The 22343-nt window shown below is 42.2% G+C and overlaps 1 protein-coding gene across 1 annotated transcript in view; it reads left to right on the top strand.

Moving 5' to 3' along the window:
• Positions 1-22095, top strand: part of SLC17A8 (solute carrier family 17 member 8) — a 41132-nt gene extending 19037 nt beyond the window's left edge. Inside the window, exons 4-12 of the mRNA XM_053661446.1 lie at positions 1378-1492; positions 2558-2645; positions 6450-6536; positions 6866-7005; positions 7431-7580; positions 8522-8654; positions 13741-13851; positions 18039-18166; positions 20389-22095. Coding sequence (XP_053517421.1) covers positions 1378-1492; positions 2558-2645; positions 6450-6536; positions 6866-7005; positions 7431-7580; positions 8522-8654; positions 13741-13851; positions 18039-18166; positions 20389-20733 — 1297 coding nt within the window. The 3' untranslated portion in view covers positions 20734-22095. The remainder of the gene's footprint in view (positions 1-1377; positions 1493-2557; positions 2646-6449; positions 6537-6865; positions 7006-7430; positions 7581-8521; positions 8655-13740; positions 13852-18038; positions 18167-20388) is intronic.
• The last annotated feature ends 248 nt before the right edge of the window (positions 22096-22343 follow it).

Raw genomic sequence — 22343 nt, 5'->3', positions numbered from 1 at the left:
GGCCAGCAACCCAGGCACGACTGGGAATTGAACTGGTGACCTTTTGGTTCATAGCCCATCTCAATTCACTGAGCTGCACCAGCCAGGGCCAGTGTTTTTGTTTGTTTTTTTAATAAAGATTTTATTTATTTTTAAAGAAGGGGGAGAAAGAGAGAGAGAGAGAGAAACATCAATCAGTTGCCTCCCCTACATTCCTGCTCTTGGATGAACCAGCAACCCAGGCATGTGCCCTGGCCAGGAATTGAACCTGCGACTTTTTGCTTTGTGGGATGATGCCCAGCCAACTGGGCCACTCTGGCCAGGGCTAAAGCAGTGTTTTTCAAATTCTAAAACACAAGTCTTTAGATGGTAATAAAATCAATGTAATTATTTACCAATGGGCATTTCCTAAAAAAGAGAGGGACAGAGTTAAATAGAAGATAATTAAATAGAATAAAACAATAAAAACTAGCTCATTACACACTTAAGTTTTGGTTTTTGAAACTTGTTTCAGTTACATTTGTGTGTATGAGGATGTATTAGGTTGCAATATAAAATTTATTTTATGGGTCAAGGTAAAAATAGTTTGAGAGTCACTACTATAAGATCTCAATACATATAAGCATGACTGTATTTACTTACGTTCTTGTCTAATTTGTGTCCTGTGTTATTGTCACTTACCTGTTATATTGTTTTTAAAAAGTGATAAAATATTGGCCCCTGTGGTCACTCAGTTTACTTGTTACACTTCTGCCCAGAAAAGAAATCATGCACCATTTCCCAGCCTGTGAAATGGGCTGAAGCATCATTGGCGTGTGTGAGAAAGGAAGGAAACGCTGCCTGCTCTCTTTCCCCAGGACACGCTGGTCAAGGCAGGGAGGAGAAAGCAGGTGGCACAGGACAGAGAGTTGGGGGCTGAGACAGGTGCACAGTCTGTGCTGTGCTTGGCTGGTCCCAGGGCACAGCATGCTTCTCAGATGGTCTGTATCCCCTCCTGGTAAAGTGAGAGCAGAACTGTGAAGCAGGAGATACAACCCAAATGTGCACAAGTCACGAAGTAATAATAGAATGAGTCAGTTGGGTAGAACCAAGGAGAATGGTGGGTCTCCAGCAAGGTCACCCCATGCTGGTCAATCTCCAGTGTCAGGACCTTATCCGGGCAGGACATCCCTGTATTGCCAAAAACATGCCCGTGATTGGTCTAGCCACTGGAGCTTGCAAATCAAAGTAGCCCAGCAGTCTTGGTTGGGACACACCAGACTGTAACATCTCTATTTTTCTTTCCGTTAATTTCCATAGTGGTCTTCCATGAGCCGTTAGACTCATTTCTGCTGTTTAAGTGAAGTACTCAAATCCATGAACAGGCCTGCCCAGTAACACAGTGTTTTGGTCCCTCAGGGTTTTTGGAGCTGCCATCTTCTTAACATCGACCTTGAACATGTTCATTCCTTCTGCAGCCAGAGTGCACTACGGCTGCGTCATGTGTGTCAGAATTTTGCAAGGTCTAGTAGAGGTAGGAGCTTCTTTCCTCATCTGTTTCTGATATCACTGGAGACGTGGTCCTGCAGAAAATCCAGCTTCTGGAGAGAACTCCTTTTACTCAGTTTTCTTATCTTCTGCCTTGTATTGCTATCTCAACTCTCTGGCTGGGATTACAGTTATTGATACATTATTTAAAAACATTGCGTAATTCCAAATTTAAATACAATAAAGGGCCATTTCATAGAGTGCAGGGTTTTAGGTGAGGAAGGAATGATCTTGGAGATTATCTAACCCAACGCTTTTCATTTAATGATGAAACTGATCTACAGGTCACATAACAAGGGCTCTTCCCACTGAAGCAATGTAAATGGATTTATTAATAAATCTGTAGATTTTCAAGAGTGTAGTCTTACGCAGAGATTTAACTTGGTAGCATAATACAGCCAGGGGACTTTGCCAACTAGTCCACTCTGCCATTGTAGTGCAAAGGTAGCTGAAGAAAGTATGCTAACAAATCTGTGTACCTAGGTTCCATAAAACGTAAAAACACGCAACCTCATTGTGAGGAACCATGTCTTTGAAATCATGGGTTTGCTGTGCTAGGTACATTTTTTCTGAAGCGTGGTAGGATATATGTGTCACCATTATGTTAAAAAGTGCAGGTGGTTACGGCACCTCAAATCCTACTCCAGCCCCACTAGAGTGACACACAGCACATTTCTGAGAACACTGGCATGGTGGAAAGAGCGTCGTATTGCAGCCACGAGGACTAGTCTGGTTACTCGGTGGCAATAAGCCTCAGGTTCTGTTTCTTGAAATGAAAGGATGGACCAGCTGATTGCAGAAATCCCTTTCTATAGTGATATTCTGTATAATATGAAATACAAAGGCCCCCTCCCCCACTCCCCACCATGCTTACATTTGAAGTGACATTTCAATTTGAGCATCTGTGCTGTCAGTCAAAATACCATGCTATTTGGTATCTATAAATTGAGTGTTTGTATTGTAGCCTGTGTTAAAGACTCAGGAGCCACATTTTAGACACAAACAGAAGCTGGAGTCAAATCAAATAATCTGTTTCCAACCACTTTGCCAGGGTGTGACCTACCCAGCCTGCCACGGGATGTGGAGTAAGTGGGCACCACCTTTGGAGAGAAGCCGACTAGCCACGACCTCTTTTTGTGGTAAGTGTATTAAAATCATAACAAGTTTCATTTAGGAGTGCGTTAGGGTTCAGATAAAGATCCCACGGGTGAGTGGTTGCTGGTGTTGGTTCTGCTGCCCAATGATCCATCCATCCAGGGCCTACCTGCGTTCTGACTTCCTACTCCACAGTCCTGTGATAGCCTTTTACTCTCATACTTGTTCCTCATGTTCACGTGATGGCTGTCAGAGCTCCAGGCACCAAGCCCACGTTAAGGCAGGAAGAAGGGGGAATGGGTATCCTAGACACATCTCTTCCATTCATTAGAAAAGCAAAAACTTTTCCAACCCCCTCTAGCAGGCTTCCACTTACAGTTCCTTGGTCCTGTTTCTGTCATATGCATTTGTTACCACAGAGAAGGCTAGGAATGTAAGAGCCCAGCTTTTCCAGCACCATGAGGAGCAGAAGGTAAAAAAGAAGGATTTGGAAGTGGTAGTTGGATTATCCATTAAATGGTATTTGCCAAAGTCAAAAGCCAAAGAGGTAGAATCATTAAGCCCCCACTCCTGTTTTTTAGAGATAGAGAAACTGAGATTAAAATGTAAAGTTTAGTTTTATTGAACTGAAACTAAAGTTCAGTAACTTGTCCAAATTCACATAGCTACCAAGTCACGGAGCTGGACCTGGACCACCTGATTCTTGATTCAGAACTCGCCTCACTACCACTCGCTCACTCACTACTGTGTCTACGTTGTCCTGGAGACCCTTTAATTAATTTTCATGATTACATTCCAGGTAAAAAGAGGCGGAGACCATTCACCTTACCTGACAGTGAATGAGTATCTCCTAAGTAGTGATGTGACTTTAATTTCTGGGTCTCCAGACTTCACTTGCTAAGGTTGCCTGCCTCTGAGCCGTGGCTTTGGGGCCGCCACTCTGTGTCTCTGGGAGTGGTGTGCATTCCCAAAGGTGCTCCTAGATACCAGTCAACAACTCAACAAGGACAGCAAGTGCTCCCCTGTCAACACAGTTGTATATTTTCAAAATTTTTTTTTAGCAGGGAAAGGGCTCAGGAAGACAAAAGTGACTTAGGCTGCACAAGTCACAGTGACGCCAGGCAGAATTAGGTTCAGAATGTAGGTCAAGCTACCTGCTTGAACATGCATGTTCAAGCTAACATGCATTTTCTAAGAGAAGGTAACCTGTACTTCTTAGCTTCCTTCCTCTTTATTTCTGTGAATATTTTTACTTCTCCCTTGTTCTCTCTCTCTATCTCCTTAAATCATCAGCAGCAGCCTTGGAATTCAGTGTGACATAGTCACCAATGTGCCTAGTCTGTGCCTAGTTTGAAACTGCATGCCCAGCTGAGCTATCGCTACATCTTTAGTGTCTCTTGTCTTCAGAAACCACTTCTGTCCTCTTGTTTGCAGTTCAGGATCATCTCTACCTTCACTGCTGACCTTACCAACTCTAGAAAAATGTGAGATTTCACCCCAGCCGGTCTTCGGTACTGTCAGAGTCTTGACCTTAGTTTCCTTGGAGGGCTTATTTAAGGCATTTCATTCAGATTCACCAGCAAAGCAAGCATGACTAATGCCACTCCCCATTCTTAGCATCTTTATAAGTTCTAAAAGGGTTTGTTTAAGAAGTGGTTTGACTCTCCAGGGAAGTACCTGATCAAAGTCACAGGCTTGATTACATTTCCCAGCTGAGGTGTGGCCTCGGTTTCAAAGAACAGCCAGGGGAAAATGCCATTAGAAGGAAACCCAGGCCTGGGGCTAATTGGTTCTTATATTAAATTGGTTCTTATATTAATTGGTTCTTACATTGGAGTTGGCAGGGTCTTTAGAAAACATCTAATTATAGGCACCATTTTATAGAGGAAAAAGAGGATGGGAAAAATATAAATTTCACAATGAGTAAGGACGGAACTGGGGAGTCTCCTACCCCTTGTTCAGCCATTCCCCACCCTGCATGCCATTCAGAAAGCATTTGGGGGCTTCCTCTGTCTGGTGTGGGAACACCCAGAGGGATAGAGGCACAGTCAGCTCCCCTGGGCAGTGTGGGTGAAATGCCTTATTGGGGTGCACTCGGGGGCTGTGGGTGGGTATGATAAGAGATTCCACGCAGCCGTGTTCTGAAGGAGGAGAAAGAATTTGTTCAACAGACAGGGAAGAAGGATAGTTTCAAGTTTATAAAATTTCCCGCAGGAAAGAATGCTTTCTTACAGTAAGGAATTCTAGGGCATTTTTGAGTGGGGGAGGCAGGCCTGAATTATTCAGTAGTTCAGTGTAAAGGATTTGGATTCCTACAGACCTGGGTTCCTGTCACTCACACCTGCGCAACTGCAGGCACGTTACCTTGCCCCCTCCAGCCTTGTTTTCCTTCTTGTAAAATGGAGGTGATACTGGTACCAATGTCATCAGGTTGAAAAAAGGATTAAATAAAATCACAGGTGCAGGATACTCAGCATAGTGCTGGGCACTCAGAAAGCACCCAGTGCATCTTAGTTGCTAGTTACCCCGACCCTCCCTGTCCTGGCCATTTCTTTGCCTCACCTAAACAGGAGCCTTCCACCCCTCACTCCCAGGGTGTTTGGCATGGGGAAGAAGACCACTTTCTACACACACACACACACACACACACACACACACACACACGCAATGGAGTTTGGATACAGCTTTTCTGGAATGTTCTGGAATGCTTGCCTTATTGCTTTGAGAAAGTCTGAGGTTAAAAAAAAAAGTGCAGTCATTCTGCACATGGCAGTAGCAGTGTAGTTGGTCTGTAGGTGGCACTAATTATAGCTACAAAACATCTTCACATATATGGGTTGTTTGCTCCTCACGTCGGCTGCCTGACACAGAGATTTCATCTCCTCTTCTTCCTGAGGAACAGGGTTTAGAGGGATGGAGAGACTTCCCCCGGTGCCATGGTGTCCAGACTTGGGGTTCCAGGTTGGGCCTGTGCCAGTCACGCCCAGCTTGAGATGATGGGATTCAATCCCCTTCTCTGGGGTCCCCCGACTCCCACTGCCCAAAGGTGTTTCTTGACATTGCATTCTGGGAAAGGAAATTGCCTTTGGTGGCTCACTTTTTCTGAAGCAAGAATTTTTTCCATTCACAGCCCGGAGGAAATTTCAGATAGCTTTTTTTTTTATTCGGTTAATATTTATTGGGAGTTCGCTGGGCTCATGTTTCTCCAGCAGACACTAGGGAGCTGCAGGAGACAGTGGCGGCCAGGTCATTGCCTGTGCCCTGGTTATCTTGTCTAGACAAGATACACAGTCCCACATAGGTGAGTATTTACCAGGTTAAGTATTTACAAAGTAAGGAGGTGGGTGGTCATCCTGCCATTTAACTGTTTCCTGATTTTTAAAAAAATCAAGATTCTCAAAAGCATGATCCTTTACTAGCTTGAAGTCCCTTATTTAAAGACATAGGTGATAATAACCCTCAACTACAAGCTCTGAGAGGGAGGTTCATGTTTCATTGCTTGCTGTCTTCAGCACCCAATATTGTGCTGTGTTGGATTTTTCAGACTTCTCTCAGCTTTTTCTCATCTTTTTATTCCATTTTGTCATTAATTTCAAATTGTTGTTCCTGAGCGATCTTTGTTGAATCCCTCCATGGTACCTGGTTGAAGTTCAAGGACATCCTACTGACTTTTGTCTGCCAGAAGCCCTGCTTTAAGGCACACTGGGAGTTGGCCTGCCCCTCTGCAGGGAGGCATTCTGGCTCCTGCCCAGTTTGAGTCGACCTCAGCCCAACCACATGAACTCCGAATGGGTAGGAAGGGCTTGCATGAGGACAGGTAAGCATCTCTCAATCTTTTCTCGTCCTAGGTTCCTATGCGGGGGCAGTGATCGCCATGCCCCTGGCAGGCGTGCTGGTGCAGTACATTGGCTGGGCCTCCGTCTTTTATATTTATGGTGAGCGATTTGACCTCATGAGTGCCCATGAGATGGTAACTCACTGTATGATGGGACAGGCTAAGCTTTTCCTCTATGAAAATAGAGGTTACTAACCTAAATTTAACATATGAAAAGAGCCCTTATTTACCTATGATTCATTTAACATTTATATTAAAGTTGAGTTTCTTAATAAGCAGAACATTATCTTTCTTCAAATATCAGTGAATACAACAAAATACTTTCTCCTAGCGAACATAGTATTGTTTGGGAATATTGTGAAAACTAAAAAATTTAGAGATGGGAGAAAATGAGACCATCTCATCAAACCCTCTGTTTTTTAACTGCAGGTATGTTTGGCATCATTTGGTACATGTTTTGGCTGTTGCAGGCCTATGAGTGCCCGGCAGCTCACCCGACGATATCCGATGAGGAGAGGACCTATATAGAGACGAGTATAGGGGAAGGAGCCAACTTGGTTAGTCTAAGTGTAAGTATCCGCGGAGAGATGAAGACTCGCCTCTCTTCCCTGTAAGAATTTCTCTTAGTGATTGCGTTGTCCTCTTAAGAAAGATAACCTGTGAACTGATGGTTGCCAGACGGGGAAGGGGTCAAGGGGATGGGTGGGAAACGTGAAAGCATTAACAAGTACAAGTTGGTGGTTACAAAATAGTCATGGGGACATAAAGTACAGCATAGGAAATAGAGTCAATAACAGTGTAATAAGTATGTATGGTGCCAGGTGGGTATTAGACTTAGAGGGGGAAATCACTTTATAAATTATATAAACATCTAACCACTACGCTGTACCCCTGAAACTAATATAAAATAGCATTGAATATCAACTGTAATTGGCAGATAAAAATGACATGTCAATATATTCACTAAAAATTCCTTCATATTTTTACTCTCTAGAAATTTAATACACCATGGAAAAAATTTTTCACATCATTGCCGGTTTATGCAATCATTGTAGCAAATTTTTGCAGAAGTTGGACCTTTTATCTGCTGTTAATAAGTCAGCCTGCTTATTTTGAAGAGGTCTTTGGATTTGCAATCAGTAAGGTAAACACATAGATGCTTTAGATGTTCTCAAACTTTAAATCTCTTGCTTCTACTGAGAAAAATCTTTGCATGTTAAAATAAGTTGCTGCTTATAATTTATAATCCTGGAGGTCAGACAAGTCATGCATTCTGTGCATAGTATACATAGTTCTTTAATTTCTCCTTAGTAAGGATCAGAGCTGTGGTAAGCTGTTTTTTAAAGATTTATGTTCTATACGACCTCAAAGTATTTTTTGAAGCTAACTCAAGGATGGCATATTAGACAAGGAAAAAAAGACTTCGCAGTGAGAGAGGTTTTTTTTCTTCTATAAATTAGTCAGTGAATAGCAGTAAGAACCTTAGAGCTTATTTGGCAGGTCATCCCCGTCTCCATCCCTGCCTGGTGTGAGCGCCCTTTCCAATGTCCCCCAGCCATTAGGCTGCCTGTGTTTGGGGAGGGGGGAGCGGGGGGAGGGGGATGGAATGTGAATCTGACACCATCACCGGAAAGGAGTTAAGCCTCCTTCTGTGAGGGAAGAGCGGCAGCCTGGTGGAGGTAGATGCCTGCGGAGCTGCAGGGACTGTCCAAAGTGACCAGGGGAGAGCTGACATAGTCAAGCAACAGCAGGTTCCGCCAGTGACCATTCACTCTGTGCCAAGGGTGTGACTACCACGTACCAGGCCTTATACTGGGTGGTGGGACCTCTGTGATGAATGAAAATCATCTCTGCCCTTAAGGGGCTTCCAGTCTGGTGGAGGAGACAAGTAGGTCGACCCTTAAAATCATTTACTTACTCATTGTTTATTTATTACAAAATTCCGGTCTACCAGGGTCCCACCTAATTAGTTGATTAAATTTGGTGGTGATGGTGGTGGGCGGTGTGGCTTGGTGGGCGCAGGAAATTGGGACGGCGCATCTCCCAGCAACAGCAAAGAACAGCTTATTGTTCCTCTTCATCCAGGTGGGTCTCCTGTCGGCACTTCCACACATGGTCATGACCATCATTGTACCTATTGGAGGACAGCTGGCTGATTATTTAAGAAGCAGAAAAATTTTGACCACAACTGCTGTCAGAAAGATCATGAACTGTGGAGGTACCGTGGATCTCATAGGTGGTTTAGAGCAGCTTTTATAGAAAGAGATGAAACTGAACTGCAGAGCATGTTTTGGAGGTTATGTCCCATCGCTGGAAAGGATAGTAACAGTCCCTACATCTGTCCCCCAGCAGATACTTGAATGTCCTTCACACCCCTGCCAAGTGGTCAGCCAGCCTGTACCTGTGCCACCCACGATATGACAAGTTAGTTGGTAAATCAGTACCCACCTGCAACTGCAGAAGTGCTTCTTTCAACTGCTCTTAAGCGAAAGCAGCAGGATTTCCTGTTAGAAATCTGTTTATTACTTATCTTTCCCAGACATTTTCCACATATAGAATCCTTTGCTTATGTAGTTCATCCCCTTATCTCCACCTTCCCTTTCTACATATACAAGTTTTAGTAAGAAACATAAGAAAAACAGTTTCTCTGAATAGTCTTCTTGCCTCCCAACGTATTCTCGTGCATGGAGTGCATGAACCCACTCCATCCTCTTTCCTGCTTTCCTCGGTCCCTGCTTTATGTTTTCATTTTGCAAAGACAAAGTAGAAGTTGGGTGATTTTTCCAAAAGAGGTAGGTAAAGGTAATCATGAACCCCTACAATGTTTGTGACTGTTCATCCTTTTAAAACTCTACATTGTCTTATTATCTCTTCTGTTGTACTTTAAAAATTAGCATTTATTAAATGCTTTCTGTACCAGCCATGAAGCTGAGTTCTTTACTCATGTCATCTTATTTATTCCTCATAACCACCCTGGGGAGAGAGTGGTATTATTAAGCCCAACTGCAGTGAAGAACACAGGGTATGATAGGGTGACTTGCTCACATGGCAGATCATATACAAAATCCTGAAAAAGGCAAGGACAGATTTTCCCCTGTCTTTTTATATTTTGGCAGAATGGATGGCTGGGCCGGACCTTGGGAGGCCTTGTCGATGTACACAGGGCTTGGGTTTTGTTTGCAGTGCAGTTGGGAAGCAAACAGAGGGTTAAAGCAGGGAAAGGGACATGGTCTGATTTACGTTTTCAAATCTGTATAACTGAACATATGACACCAGGGTAAAAAAAGGGGACCCCTAAGAAACTATTTCAGTTTTTCTGTCAAGAGAAGATGGTGGCTTGAACTGAAGTAGTATCAGTGGAGGTGGAGGGAGGTGGATGGATTTCTAAGTTCTCCCAGCCTAACTGTCTTCTTTAATATCTGAATAATAGTATTTACCTGAGATGATTGTTATAAAGGTTAAACGAGGCAGCATAGACATGTATCTGGCGTGGGTCCAATGTACGTTAGTGCCCCTCCTCCTGTGTTCAAGACGCTGACAAAGCAGAAGTTTTCCAAAGGAGACATTCAATAAATATCCGCTATGCAATGTTGTTTCCCACAGCCAAAAGTATGCACCCTCTACACCTGGAACTTGGAAGAAAATTCAGGATTAAATTAGGCTTGCACAGCCTCTTCTAAAGACAAATGCCCTGTCTTCTCTAAACCTATTTTTTATGGAAATGTCTTGTTCATATTTAATTTTGCTCCAATCACCTTCACCACTGTTTCTCCATAAACAGAAATGTCGGTGTTTGCTGCTGTTGGTGAACACTCTCAAGATTAAGTGCTACCAAAGTGCCTGTTGAGAGCAATCTCCTTTCCCTCCCCTCCCTCTTCTTCCTCTTCTCAGAAACTAGAATGCATATGTAGAATCTAACCAGCCTCAATTCTATCTTTAAGAGAAACACAAGCAAAAAACCCCTCTCCACATGTCTTTTCATGTCATTTTATATTTTTTCTTTTAATTGTTGTTCAAGTACAGTTTTCTGCCCTTTAGCCCAGCCCACACCCCCAGCCCTCCCCATCTCCCTCCCATCTCCAAACTCATTTTATATTTTGATATAACAGAAACAGTGAGTTCTCCATAGAAAAATTTTTTAAAAACCCACAATTGTCCCTCTTTGCTTAACTACCAAGATGCTAGACCAGAGATAAATACATGAAGGTAGAGTTTTTTTGCCATCGCTGAATAAGCCAGATTGATATGGATATGATGAAGCACTTGTGTGATCATGTAGAGAATTTTAGTTGGTTTCCTATTTCCTGAGAAGACATATATATGACATTTTTCATCTGAGGAAGATCTCATACATCTTGGAGTCAGTCACCTTCTCTTTCCGTGGGCAAGAGATGTTTGCTGCTACAATCATTTAAAGCAAACAGATCGTCTTAAAACATGATGCTCTATTCTAGTTTATTCTAAGTCAGGGTGCATTTCCAAAGTTCTCAAAGACAGTTGTCAAATCCTTGTACCTCCCTTGGGAGTCACGTAAATTGTAAGTAAGGTCAGAAATTCTAGTCTGTCTGAATCGGCGGTCTGGACGAGTTCAGGTTGTTTCAGTATGAAATGAAAACACTTATCAGGCATTTAAACCCTGTTTTTTCTTGTTTTAGCTCTGAATAGGTTCACTTTCAAGAGTCTCTTGAGTACTCCTGAAGTTCGTTTTCTACCCTTCAGCTCCTGAAATATGCAGTCCTATTTCTAGCATTTTCACTGTAGACAGGGACCATTTAGGCCCTTAATTCTTTTTTTTTTTTCTTTCAAAATCTACCATTTCGCCAACATCTCTTTTTTCTTCTTTTTATAGAGGAGTCAATGCATCACTTGCAAGTTTTATTCCTCAGACAATGTCTTTGTTCACTTTCTGGTAAAACCTTTGGTGAAAACATTAAGATAAAAGAAGTTTCATATGTGCCTTGTTATTCAAGACAGGCCATATCTGAAACATGTATAGTTAGTATATAAACACTAGAATTTTGTCCTGTATATAAATTAAGTTGCTGAAACAAAGTGAATGGCAATGATAGCAATGATATCAAGCCCACGGTTTAAAAAACACCCCTGGCCCATGATTTAATTGATCCTTTTGAGAGGTCCCTTGAAGGCAATTATCGATGCTTGCTCTGTTTCTAGGATAGTTTTGAGGAAATTAACTCAGAAAGGTAGGCGACTTACCAAGGTTTACAAAAAGTGCTTGTTTTTCAACTTAATCCCTTTCATTCTCCTTTTTCCCCTTTGCATTACTTCACCTGTTGAGTGTTCATTACTTGTTAGCCAGGCTCTGTACTGTGTACATGGTACCTCCCCTGGGAAATATCACAGTTTATCGAGGGTGGTGGTGGTGCAGAAACACAAGTGACAAATTACAAGGCGATGTTGAAAAGTTCTATAAGGTAAGTGAGAAGAAAGAGATGTTGGTCTCACTCGTGGTTGAGTGCAGGATTGTCAGAAAAGCTTCCTAGAGGAAGTAATATTTGAACTGGACTTTCAAGGACAAGATTTCTCCAGAAAAAGAGCAATGGTGGTATGGGAGGAGTACCCCAGGTTAAAGAACAGCCTGTGGAAATACATATAGGCCTCAAACAGTGCTGTGGTGACAGAATAGCAGATAGCCCTGTGTGACAAGGCAGAAGGCTGTCTGTGGGCTGGCTGGTGAGCAGGGATGGGAAGGCTGGCAGAAGATGAAACACGAACAGCAGGAGGGACTTGTTATGTAACATTATACTAATAATATGGAAGCCTCGACAAAAGCTTTAAGTAAAGGGACAGCTAATTAGACTTGTGGTTTAGAAAGATAGTGATGTGCAACCTGGAGCAGAGGGAAGAAGGCACAGGAAGACCCATGAAGAGGCTATTGAACTTGTCTGGGTGAGAGGTAATGGTTCCCGGGGCTAGGACAGCGGCAGAGGAAGAGAGAGCGAGCTGGTTTTGACAGCTGCTTCTGAGGCTGAACCCACAGGTTCTTAGCTAAACACCAAGAAAGGGGGGATTTTGAGATTTCTGTGTTGGATTTTTGGTTTCCGTTTGTTGAGCTGTGCCCATGTACCAGGGTCAACACTCAATACCTTAAGTACCCAATTTCATTTAATCTTCCAGAGTGCCCCTATATGGTTGTATGATTAGCTCTGTTTTGGGGGATGAGACGTCTAAGAGGTGAAATGGCTTGTCCAAAGTCACACAATGAGTGATTTGGAGGTGGAATCTGAACGCAGGCCTGTCTGACTCTAAAGTCTGGGATCTGAACACAGGTGGGTAGAAGATTAATTTAGAGAAGAAGGAAGAGCATGGTTGTGGTGATTCGCCTTGTTTATGAGTTAAAAATAGGAGAACAGAGTCTTGATTTGAGCATGTTGCCTTGGAGGTACCTACAGGACAGGCGTGTGGAGATGCCTGGAGTCAGCAGACGGTCTTCAGAAGGACGCATCCTTATCTTCCATTTGCTGGGGCACTTTTACACCTGGAAATGCTACTTACATCACCCTCTGTCTGCTGTTGGCTGAATGTGTGTGTTTTGTTTTATTTTTGTTTGTGAGAGGAACAGCTTTAGAATTTTCTCATCTTTTTTTGTTGTGGAAGGGTTGCTTCTTCTGAATGAAAGGACCAGAAAATATTTTTATCCTGATGCATTTTCTGTGAAAATATGTCATGGCTTTTATTTTTCTATTGTTGTTCAAGTACAGTTGTCTCCATTTTCCACCTACCCACTCTCACCTCCCACCCTCGACCCTACCCCCCAATATGTCATAGCTTTTAGATGGACACCTGAGAGCTTGGTGAACTTCTGAAAAGGGAAGAATTTAGCTTTGTGCTTTTTGCTTCAGGTATTTGTTATAGCTTTCTAGTCACTCTCAGCCATCAATATTAGAGTACTGTCACTATTTTTTTGTGACAGGCCATAACATGTAACCAAAAGGGACTCATTGGCAATATAAAGGAGTTTTAGCATTTAGAAATGGCAGGGGCAATTGTCTGTGAAGCAACTGATAGTAAACATCCCTCACCCCAGGACTTCACTGGAATCTTTTTGGACTACCTGGTATTCAAGGTGCACCAGATAACGTCAGAAGCTCACAGAACACCTGGGTAATGGTAGCATAGTCATGTAGTCAGAAACACCCAGGTAGTACTGGAAGCAGTGTTCCAGAAAGTATGTTTGGAAAATGAAGTCCATGGAGATATTAATAGATTCTTGTTTCAGAAACTCGTGAACTTGGGCTGACTGACATGACATGACCTTTTCCCTTTGCTGTTTCCATTCACAGGTTTTGGCATGGAAGCAACCTTGCTCCTGGTGGTTGGCTTTTCCCATACCAAAGGGGTGGCTATCTCCTTTCTGGTGCTCGCCGTAGGATTTAGTGGCTTCGCTATTTCAGGTAAAGTGTCCTCTAGGTTTCCAAACATTTTCTGTGGGTCCAGCAAGTTTTAGGAGGAAGAAAGGAAAAGTATACTGGATCACCTTCCTCGAGTAGGCGGGCCCTTCCTAAGGAGCAGAAGGCACTGGCTAAAGAATTTCATCTAGTGGGGGATGACTTTGTAAGTTCACTAAGGACTGGGCTTAGGAGCCCAGTCCACCTGGAATTGCCTGTCATTTTTCTGTTTTGGAAAGAGACACAAAGTGCCAGCGACCCCCCTGCTTGATGCACCTCTGACTAGAGAACTGCTAATATTAGCTCATTTGACATCTAGTCATGGAATTGACATCTAGTCAGAAATTTTTTAGACTGGAAAGCTTTTCTAGATTTTGTCTACTTCGTGGCCTTCATTTTCCAAACAAGGAAATGCAGGTGCAGAGAGAGGAAGTGACCTTCTGAAACTGGTTAGGACAGGTAGTAAGAATAATAATAGTGATGGCGAGCGCTAACCTTGATCAAGCTCACTCTGAGTCAGACGGTTCGAAGCCCTGTGTACGTATTAACCCCTCTGGTTTTCCCAGCTGCCCTAGGGGCTTCCAGCATCCCCGTTGTCCAGGAACAGACAGCAGTCTGCTGGGTGTGAGAGGTCAGAGTGCTGTTGTGTCATGCCTTAGAGACTTCAGAAGCTCTCCATGCAAAACTGGGTGAAAAAGTTAAATTCAACCCTTCTTCTACCTTTAAAACATGCTGTAATACTAAAAATGATCATTTACAGAACACTTTACATAAAGTGCGCCTATCTTATGACAATGGGAAGCAAATAGTAATATCACTATTTTGCTCATGAAGTACCTAAAACTCAGAAAAGTTGGGTACTTTCCTATGCTCATTCAGCTAGTGGCAAAGGAAGATTTAAAGGGCTCCAGCCTGTGCCCTTCCCGTCGTGCCAGGCTGCTGAAAAAATCAGAGTGGTAACAGTCCAGAACAGAAAAACGTGGAACCTCTGGTTTAAACTACCCTGAAATAAGGGCCGCTTCTTATCAACATAGATCAATCTGGTGAATAGTTAAATCAGGAAAAATGTCTACTTTGAAAGTAGCTTGCAGCTGAGAACTTGGGTGTGGAGGTATGTAGATAGATCTGGTTTTGAGACCTCTCTTTACTACTTACTATTTGTGAAAGGAAAAACTGCTAAGTTATTGAATTCTCAAGCCTTAATTTCTTCTATTAGAGATTGGAGAGACGGAAAGGCCACCTCATAGATCTGTGGGGAGGTCCCAATGAACTGAGATAATTTATGCTATTAATTATTGATAATTTATCAATAATTTATGATAATTTACGTCCCATGAATCAGGCACTGTTCTTGGCATGGTGGGTATTGCTTTGAAAAAAATCAAAGATTCCGTCCTTATAAAGTCTACCTTCTAGTGGAAATAAAACATTTCAAGCTCTCAGCCCAGTGTGAGAGGCACAACAAAATTAACAACTATTCACTCTTACTGTTCAACTATTATTCACTATGGCCTGGTCCTTCTAACACTTAAGGGTACACACAAATCACCCTAGGATCTTGAAAAATGCAGATTCTGATTCAGCATGTCCAGGTGGGGCCTTAGTTTCTGCATTTATAATAAGCTCGTTGGCAAAGCTGCGGCTGCTGCTCAGTGGTCCACAGTTTCAGTTGCAGGAACAGAGCAATCATAGCCATTTCCAGTAGGATGTTGAAGAATACCTTCCCTATAGCCCTGTGATGCAGGAGAGATTTGCATCCTGTTCACAGAGGTTTTGGAATGTTTGGGTTCATGTTGCTCCCATATGGTCAACTAAGCCACAATCAGAAGGAGTGAAACTCAATACTCCGAATCACAGCAGCTGCCCATTGTTCTAGCACTTAACTCTGAGCTAGCCATTTATTGGACATGGTCTCATTCAATCGCTGTAGTAAGCCTGAAAAAAAAAGGGTATTGTTATGTCCACTTGGCCAGTGAGGACCCTGGGGCTTGGAAAGGTGACTGAAGTGGCTGGGACAGAAGACAGTTTAGTCTGACAGTGACATGATGGGAAGGTCTACAGCCATGTGGGCAGGAGTTCCCAGGATCTGCTCTCTGCCAGCTTCCTGAGGAGTGAAGAGGGATGCCAAGGAAGACTGGCGCGACTTAGGGACAGGCTGTAGCCAGTCTGTCTGCAAAGCGAGTTGAGACTGGTGGCACTGAAAGATCCGAGGACTGGGTGGTGCCTGTTTTGAGGAATGTCCTGTGTAGAGAAGGCAGACTCTCCCAGCTTGTATACAAAAAATATTATTTATCTGCTGTAAAAAATATTTATTAATAACTCTGTTTCTCAGTGATTCCCCCCCACCCACTCTGAATACCAGGATTGTGCAGTGAGAAACCTAAATGGCTTTTCTCACATTATCTTTAGCAGAACCCTGGTGCCTGGACTTGGTTTTGTATCAGGATGCAGTACCCGACAGTGATATTAATTGCTTCTTATCTCTGGGTTCTTTTCTAATAAAGTATTTATTACACTGAAATCAGCGGGAAGATTAATTAATTTTACACCTGTTTTCTAATACTTCTAATTATTCTAATATAGAGAGCAATATATTAGAATATACTAAAGTAATACATTAGAATAATTAGAAATATTAGAAGTAACAATATTTCTAATATGTTCTAATTGTCTGCCACTTTGATGTGAAAGAGACAGCATGTTTATTAGAAAAAATGGTTTTCTCAAAATATTTCCTGAATGGAGGTAGGAAAAAAAAAACAGCTAGTGTACTACATTAGAAAAAAATTTTTCAATCTTATTTTCAGGTTCTTTGCACAGAATAGAAAATTAAAAAGCAAAGCAAAGCAAAACAAAAATATGGAGAAATAGAAGTTACAACCCGCTGCTGCAATTTCATAGCTCAAGTTGATAATCAATTAAATAATGATTGATTGAGTGCCTACTATGTGCCAGACACTTTGCCAGTTCAGGGAAGATAGTGGTAGACAAGACAGATGGAAACCCACCCAAAAAAACACACGTGCTGGTTTTCACCTGTATGAGCCATATAATGAAGACACATTATTTCACTTGGTTCTTACGCTAATTTTGTAAGAATGGTTATTCCAGTTAATATATGAACAGGGCGGGGTTCAGAAAGTGTAAATCCTTTGTCCAGGTTTGCATGTCAATGAAGCTGCCAGGGGCAGGCCTGTCTTGCTTTAAAATGCACCCTGGCAATATGGGGAGAGTTGGTTCTCAGGGCCCAAAGCCTCCCCTTCCGCAGCCTGGCCCTTGCCCTCCCTGCCTTTGCTCCACATGCTCCCCCAGCTTTCCATTCATTCCCTTCTCCTGATAAACAGATGAACAGTAAGGTATTGTTGTACCACTCCCTGCAGCATTATCTTGTGACAGAAAACCTCAATGGGCAAGACTGGCCTAGTAACAATGTCATAGTGGGAACAGTGCTGGTAATGGTAGTGATAGTGGTAGTTAATGATAGTGATACTAGTGGTAGTTAGTAGGGCTTAGTTGTTTTCCGTGGGCTCCCACATACACACTTCCCCTGGGTCTCATAGTACAGCATCTTTATGACTTAAGTAGTATTATTATCCCATATTAGAGATGAGGAAAAGGCCTAAAAATGACTTAAGTGGTAGAAATAAGATTACAATCCAAATGTATGGACTCCAAATCAAGTATGTACATGAAAGTGTCTTGTAAATTACAGAGGATTCTGCCAATGTCTCCACAATTGTATTGTTTCAGAAGTACCCTTTCTATTCGGCCAAGGCAAACTTACCTACAGTGGCCGTTAGGGAGTTGATAGAGGCCTGGGAGGCCTAGGAGCCTGTTAGAAGGCAGTTTGATTCTAATCACACTGATGCTGTGATTGTTTCCTCTGAGTAAATGTAATCCAGGCTTTCTGCTTTTTGGTATTGCCTAAAACACCATTACTTTGGAGTTCTGACCCTACCCATCACAGGTGCCATAATTTTCCATGGTTGACATTGCTGATCAATCCCAGCACATTTTTCTGTTGTGTGCAGCACAGCCTGACAACCCTCATCCCATGAACAGAGTTCTCTATTAGTCATATGCTCGAAGAAAACACCTAGACTGATGAGGGTTGGGGGGAAGCTAAATATTTTCTAAAGTGTATATGGAATGTTGGTCTTGACCCTGATTTTGAGGTTTGGGCTTCATTGTAGGTTTTAACGTCAACCACCTGGACATTGCGCCCCGTTATGCCAGTATCCTCATGGGCATCTCAAACGGAGTGGGGACACTGTCTGGGATGGTCTGTCCCCTCATCGTTGGGGCAATGACCAAGCACAAGGTAATGGTCTCCTTTTGGGCTGTGAGTATCCGAGGACTGAAAGAAATATTGTACAGATTTGAGATTTCAAAGCCCAGTCCTAGCCTGCAAATGTGTATGTCTTTGGCCTGAGTCATTTGAACTCTTTTTTTCTTTTCTTTTTTTTTTTTTAAGATTTTTATTCATTTACTTTTAGAGAGTGGGGAGGGAAAAGAGAAAGAAAGGGAGAGAAACATCAATATGTGGTTGCTCTTGCACGCCCCCTACTGGGGACCTGGCCTGCAGCCCAGGCATGTGCCCTGACTGGGAATCAAACTGGCAACTCTTTGGTTCACAGTCCTGCACTCAATCCGCTGAGCCACACCAGCCAAGGCTCTTTTCTTTCCTTCCTTCCTCCCTCCCTGTCTCCCTCCTTCTCTCCCTCCTCTTTCCCTTCCTCCCTTCCTCCCGTTCTTCCATCTTTCTTTCCCCTTCTTCCTCCCCCTGGTCCTTCTTTAATTTGTTGTGTATTGATGGCAACAGGGCTGCCTGTTACCCATTAATTTGGGTTCCATGTTTTCTGACCTGACAGTGTGTGTGTGTGTGTGTGTGTGTGTGTGGTGGGGACAAACACCATACTGTTTAAAGAGGGAAAAACACTGAGGCAATCAACTCAGGATGAATACATTACTCAAGATTTTTTATAATTCTAAGTATTTAAACTTTATAGCCAATTTCTATCTATTGCTTAACATCTTCCAGCATAAAAATATTAGTGCTGTTTACTTCCTTCTTATGAAGGAAATAAACATGACACTGATGGCCCTTCCTGACACTCCATAAGAGTATAACACTGGGTCGTTACTGAGCCTTTATGCATTTAGACCAGGGTGGTTGGCGGTCCAGGATCCTGGATCCATCCAAAGTTCAAGCGCAGGCCATGTGGTTTCTTAGTCTCTGTTATTGGAAAGGTTTCAGGAGGCTGCTTTCTATAAGTAAGAATTTTTTTGATGTTATGCAGTTTTTACCCAACTATTTTTTTTAAGTTAGATTGCCTATTACAAATATGACTTCAGAAATTCTTTCAGCTTCTTGGAGGAGAAAGTATAAGGCAATTTTTCTTATTTTTTAAAATGTATTTTACTGATTATGCTATTACTGTTGTCCTGTTTCCCCCACCCTTTAGTCCCCTCTGTCCTGTACCCACCTCTTCCATCTGCACCCCCCCACTAGGTTCATGCCCATGGGTCATACATGTAAGTTCTTTGGCTTCTACATTTCCCATACTGTTCTTAACCTCCTCCTGTCTATGTTGTACCTACCATTTGTGCTTCTTATTCCCTGTACCTTTTCCCCAATCCTCCCCTCTCCCCCTTCCCACTGATGACCCTCCATGTGATCTTCCTTATTTTTTGATAACAAAGAAAGGTGGGATTTGGAGATTTTTATAGGCAGAGGATCCACATTTTCCCTTTCTGTTCCTGAGATGATAAGATTTACAACATGACAATTAAATCTCAGATACCATCTTCCCCAACTTTAAAAACAAATACCCATTGTTTTGGGTAATGTATTATACACAGAAAATATCATTTAAAATAGTAAGCTATTGAAGTGAAGTCTGAGTATTTTCAGGGCTCGAATTGTTATAGTAAGCAAGAAGGAGACCTCTGATATTTGAAATGGCGGGTTCCTTAAGCAAGTTACATTTAACCTAGTAGGTGAGTGGAAACCTCATTTTTATATTCAGAGAGCTGTAAAATGGTGCTGCATGTGTTTTACATGATGCTTACTCTGTAAAGTATTTTTTTAAATGAAAAGACGCCCTTTCAGCCCTGGCCGGGTTGCTCAGGTAGTTGGAGGGTCAGCCCCTGCACAAATGGTTGTGGGTTGAGTCCGCATTTGGGGTGTGTGTGGTTAGGCGACTGATGGATGCTTCTCTCTCTCAGCAATGTTTCTTTCTCTCTCTCCCTTTCTTCCTTCTTTCCCCTCTCCTTCTCCCTTCCTTTCTCTCTAAAATCAAAAATAGAAAATATCTTCAGTGAGGATTTAAAAAATGCATTTTTACTGTAGTCTTAGCTTTCATTTTTTAAATGCTGGAACTCTGTTTGGCTCCTGGGCACACTTCTGACACATGTCCTTCCAAGAAGCATAACATTGTCTTTGGGGTGACTGGGTACTTTTGTCCCAGAACATACGGTTCATCTCTTTTTTTTTTTTCTTTTTGGTTATAATATTCATTGGTACTGTGTTTCCTTGTTTAGACCCGTGAAGAATGGCAGAATGTGTTCCTCATAGCTGCCCTGGTGCACTACAGTGGCGTGATCTTCTATGGGGTCTTTGCTTCTGGGGAGAAACAGGAGTGGGCCGACCCCGAGAACCTCTCTGAAGAGAAGTGTGGAATCATTGACCAAGATGAATTAGCCGAGGAGACGGAACTCAATCATGAGAGTTTTGCAAGTCCCAAAAAGAAGATGTCCTATGGAGCCACCACCCAGAATTGTGGAATCCAGGAGAAGGAATGGAGAGGGCAAAGAGGAGTGACTCTTGATGAGGAAGAGCTGACGTATTACCAGAATGAAGAGGGAAGCTTCTCAGACACATCCTAGTGTCTGAGGGGCACTTCTGTCCCCTCCCCACCTCACAACCAGAAAGTATCCATACCTATTGCCTTCCCATAGCCCAGCTTGCCAGAGGGTTAAACATGGGGCCACTGGAGGTGGGGAGGAGGGGGAGAGAAGATTTAATAAGCAATAGAGAAAAGAGAAATATTATCTTGCAGTGATACTTATGGGTATGGAGCTTGCTTTAAGCTGACAAGATAGATATACATATATACATGTATATATCTCAAAACCATGTTTTGTTTTGTTTTTAAAGAAAATGGGAGGAAATGTGGATATTTGGCCTGGAGGAGAGAAAACAGTAGCTGCCGCTATGATTCTGAGAGCAGCCACTCAGAGGAGGGTTTCCTGTTCCTAAAAAGGCTGGTGCTCGTGTGCCGGGTGCTTTGTCGACATTCTCATTTCATCTTCACACCCACAACGACACACATTTCTTATCCCCATTTCACAGCTAGGGAAGCAGGAGCAACATGAGGTTGACGTGCCCACAGTCATTCTGCCAGGGCCAGTGCTGAGACTTGGTAGGGCCCCAAATACGTAGCAACTGTGGGGAAGAAGGTTTCACCTTAGGGTAGGAAAGACATTTTTAATAATGAAACTGAAATGCAGTGGGTTATCTTGTGTGTGACTCCGTATCTTGGCGGGTGCAGAGGATGGGAGCCCTTTGGGCTGATATGGCAGAGCTTTAGATCATTGTGTGAGGGACGGGATTTAAAGACTCTCAGGTTCCTGTACCATCTAAAACGTCAAATGATTCTGTGAATGTGTAGTGTTTTGTTTTTTTTAATAATAAGGGTCACAGACTATAGGAGAGATTCAAATAGGTTTTTAAAAAGAAAGAAAAACAAAGCCGTGCAAGAGATTATATTTCTAGCAATCTCTGGTGAGAATGGCCAAGAAGGAGTAAACAAAGGTTTGGCTATTTAACTTCAACTCTATAATATCAAGAATGTTGTGAAGTAACATCCCAAATTACTTGTAAATCAGTAAGACATTTAGAAACTAAAAAATCAGCTCATGCATTTTATGACATAAAATTCTCTTGAAAAAGTCTTCAGTTTGAAAAATGTCTGTCTGTAGCCATTTCTGCTGATGATGTTAGGAAGTTTGAGTTATACAAAATTATGATGGATGTAACCTTTATGACCATTTTTAGAATGATATTCAGGGAAAACAATAACATGGCAGTAGGTAGAGAAGGAAACTCTAGAATGAGAACAGCTGGGACAACTAGGCCAAGAGTTGAAAAATTCACATTTGATTGCATAAGGCAATAATATGGATACTCTTTAAGTATATTTTAACATTTAATGTTGGCATGTAAAGGGTCATTTGAAAATAAAATTATTTTCCTGTTCATTGTTTTTGAAAATTTTATTTTTACTCTCAGAAGAAAAATATAACATTGTAGAAAAGTGATCCATTTATATGTAGTTTATTATTATAAAGTGTTTTTTCCCTAATTCTTCCATATATATTTTGGTCCCCAATTGTACCATCAGAGTTATTTTATTAAAATAACTCTGTGGTGTGTTTTAGAAAAAGAATAATTTTGAGTTAAAAGAGAATTGCCTTGTTCTCCATTAAATAATGTT

The sequence above is a fragment of the Artibeus jamaicensis genome, unplaced genomic scaffold (genome assembly GCF_021234435.1).
Source record: "Artibeus jamaicensis isolate MK-2021 breed Jamaican fruit bat unplaced genomic scaffold, CSHL_Jam_final contig_233, whole genome shotgun sequence".
Classification (NCBI taxonomy): domain Eukaryota; kingdom Metazoa; phylum Chordata; class Mammalia; order Chiroptera; family Phyllostomidae; genus Artibeus; species Artibeus jamaicensis.
Note: the sequence above shows the minus strand (reverse complement) of the source record. Positions and strands in the feature narration are given on the sequence as shown.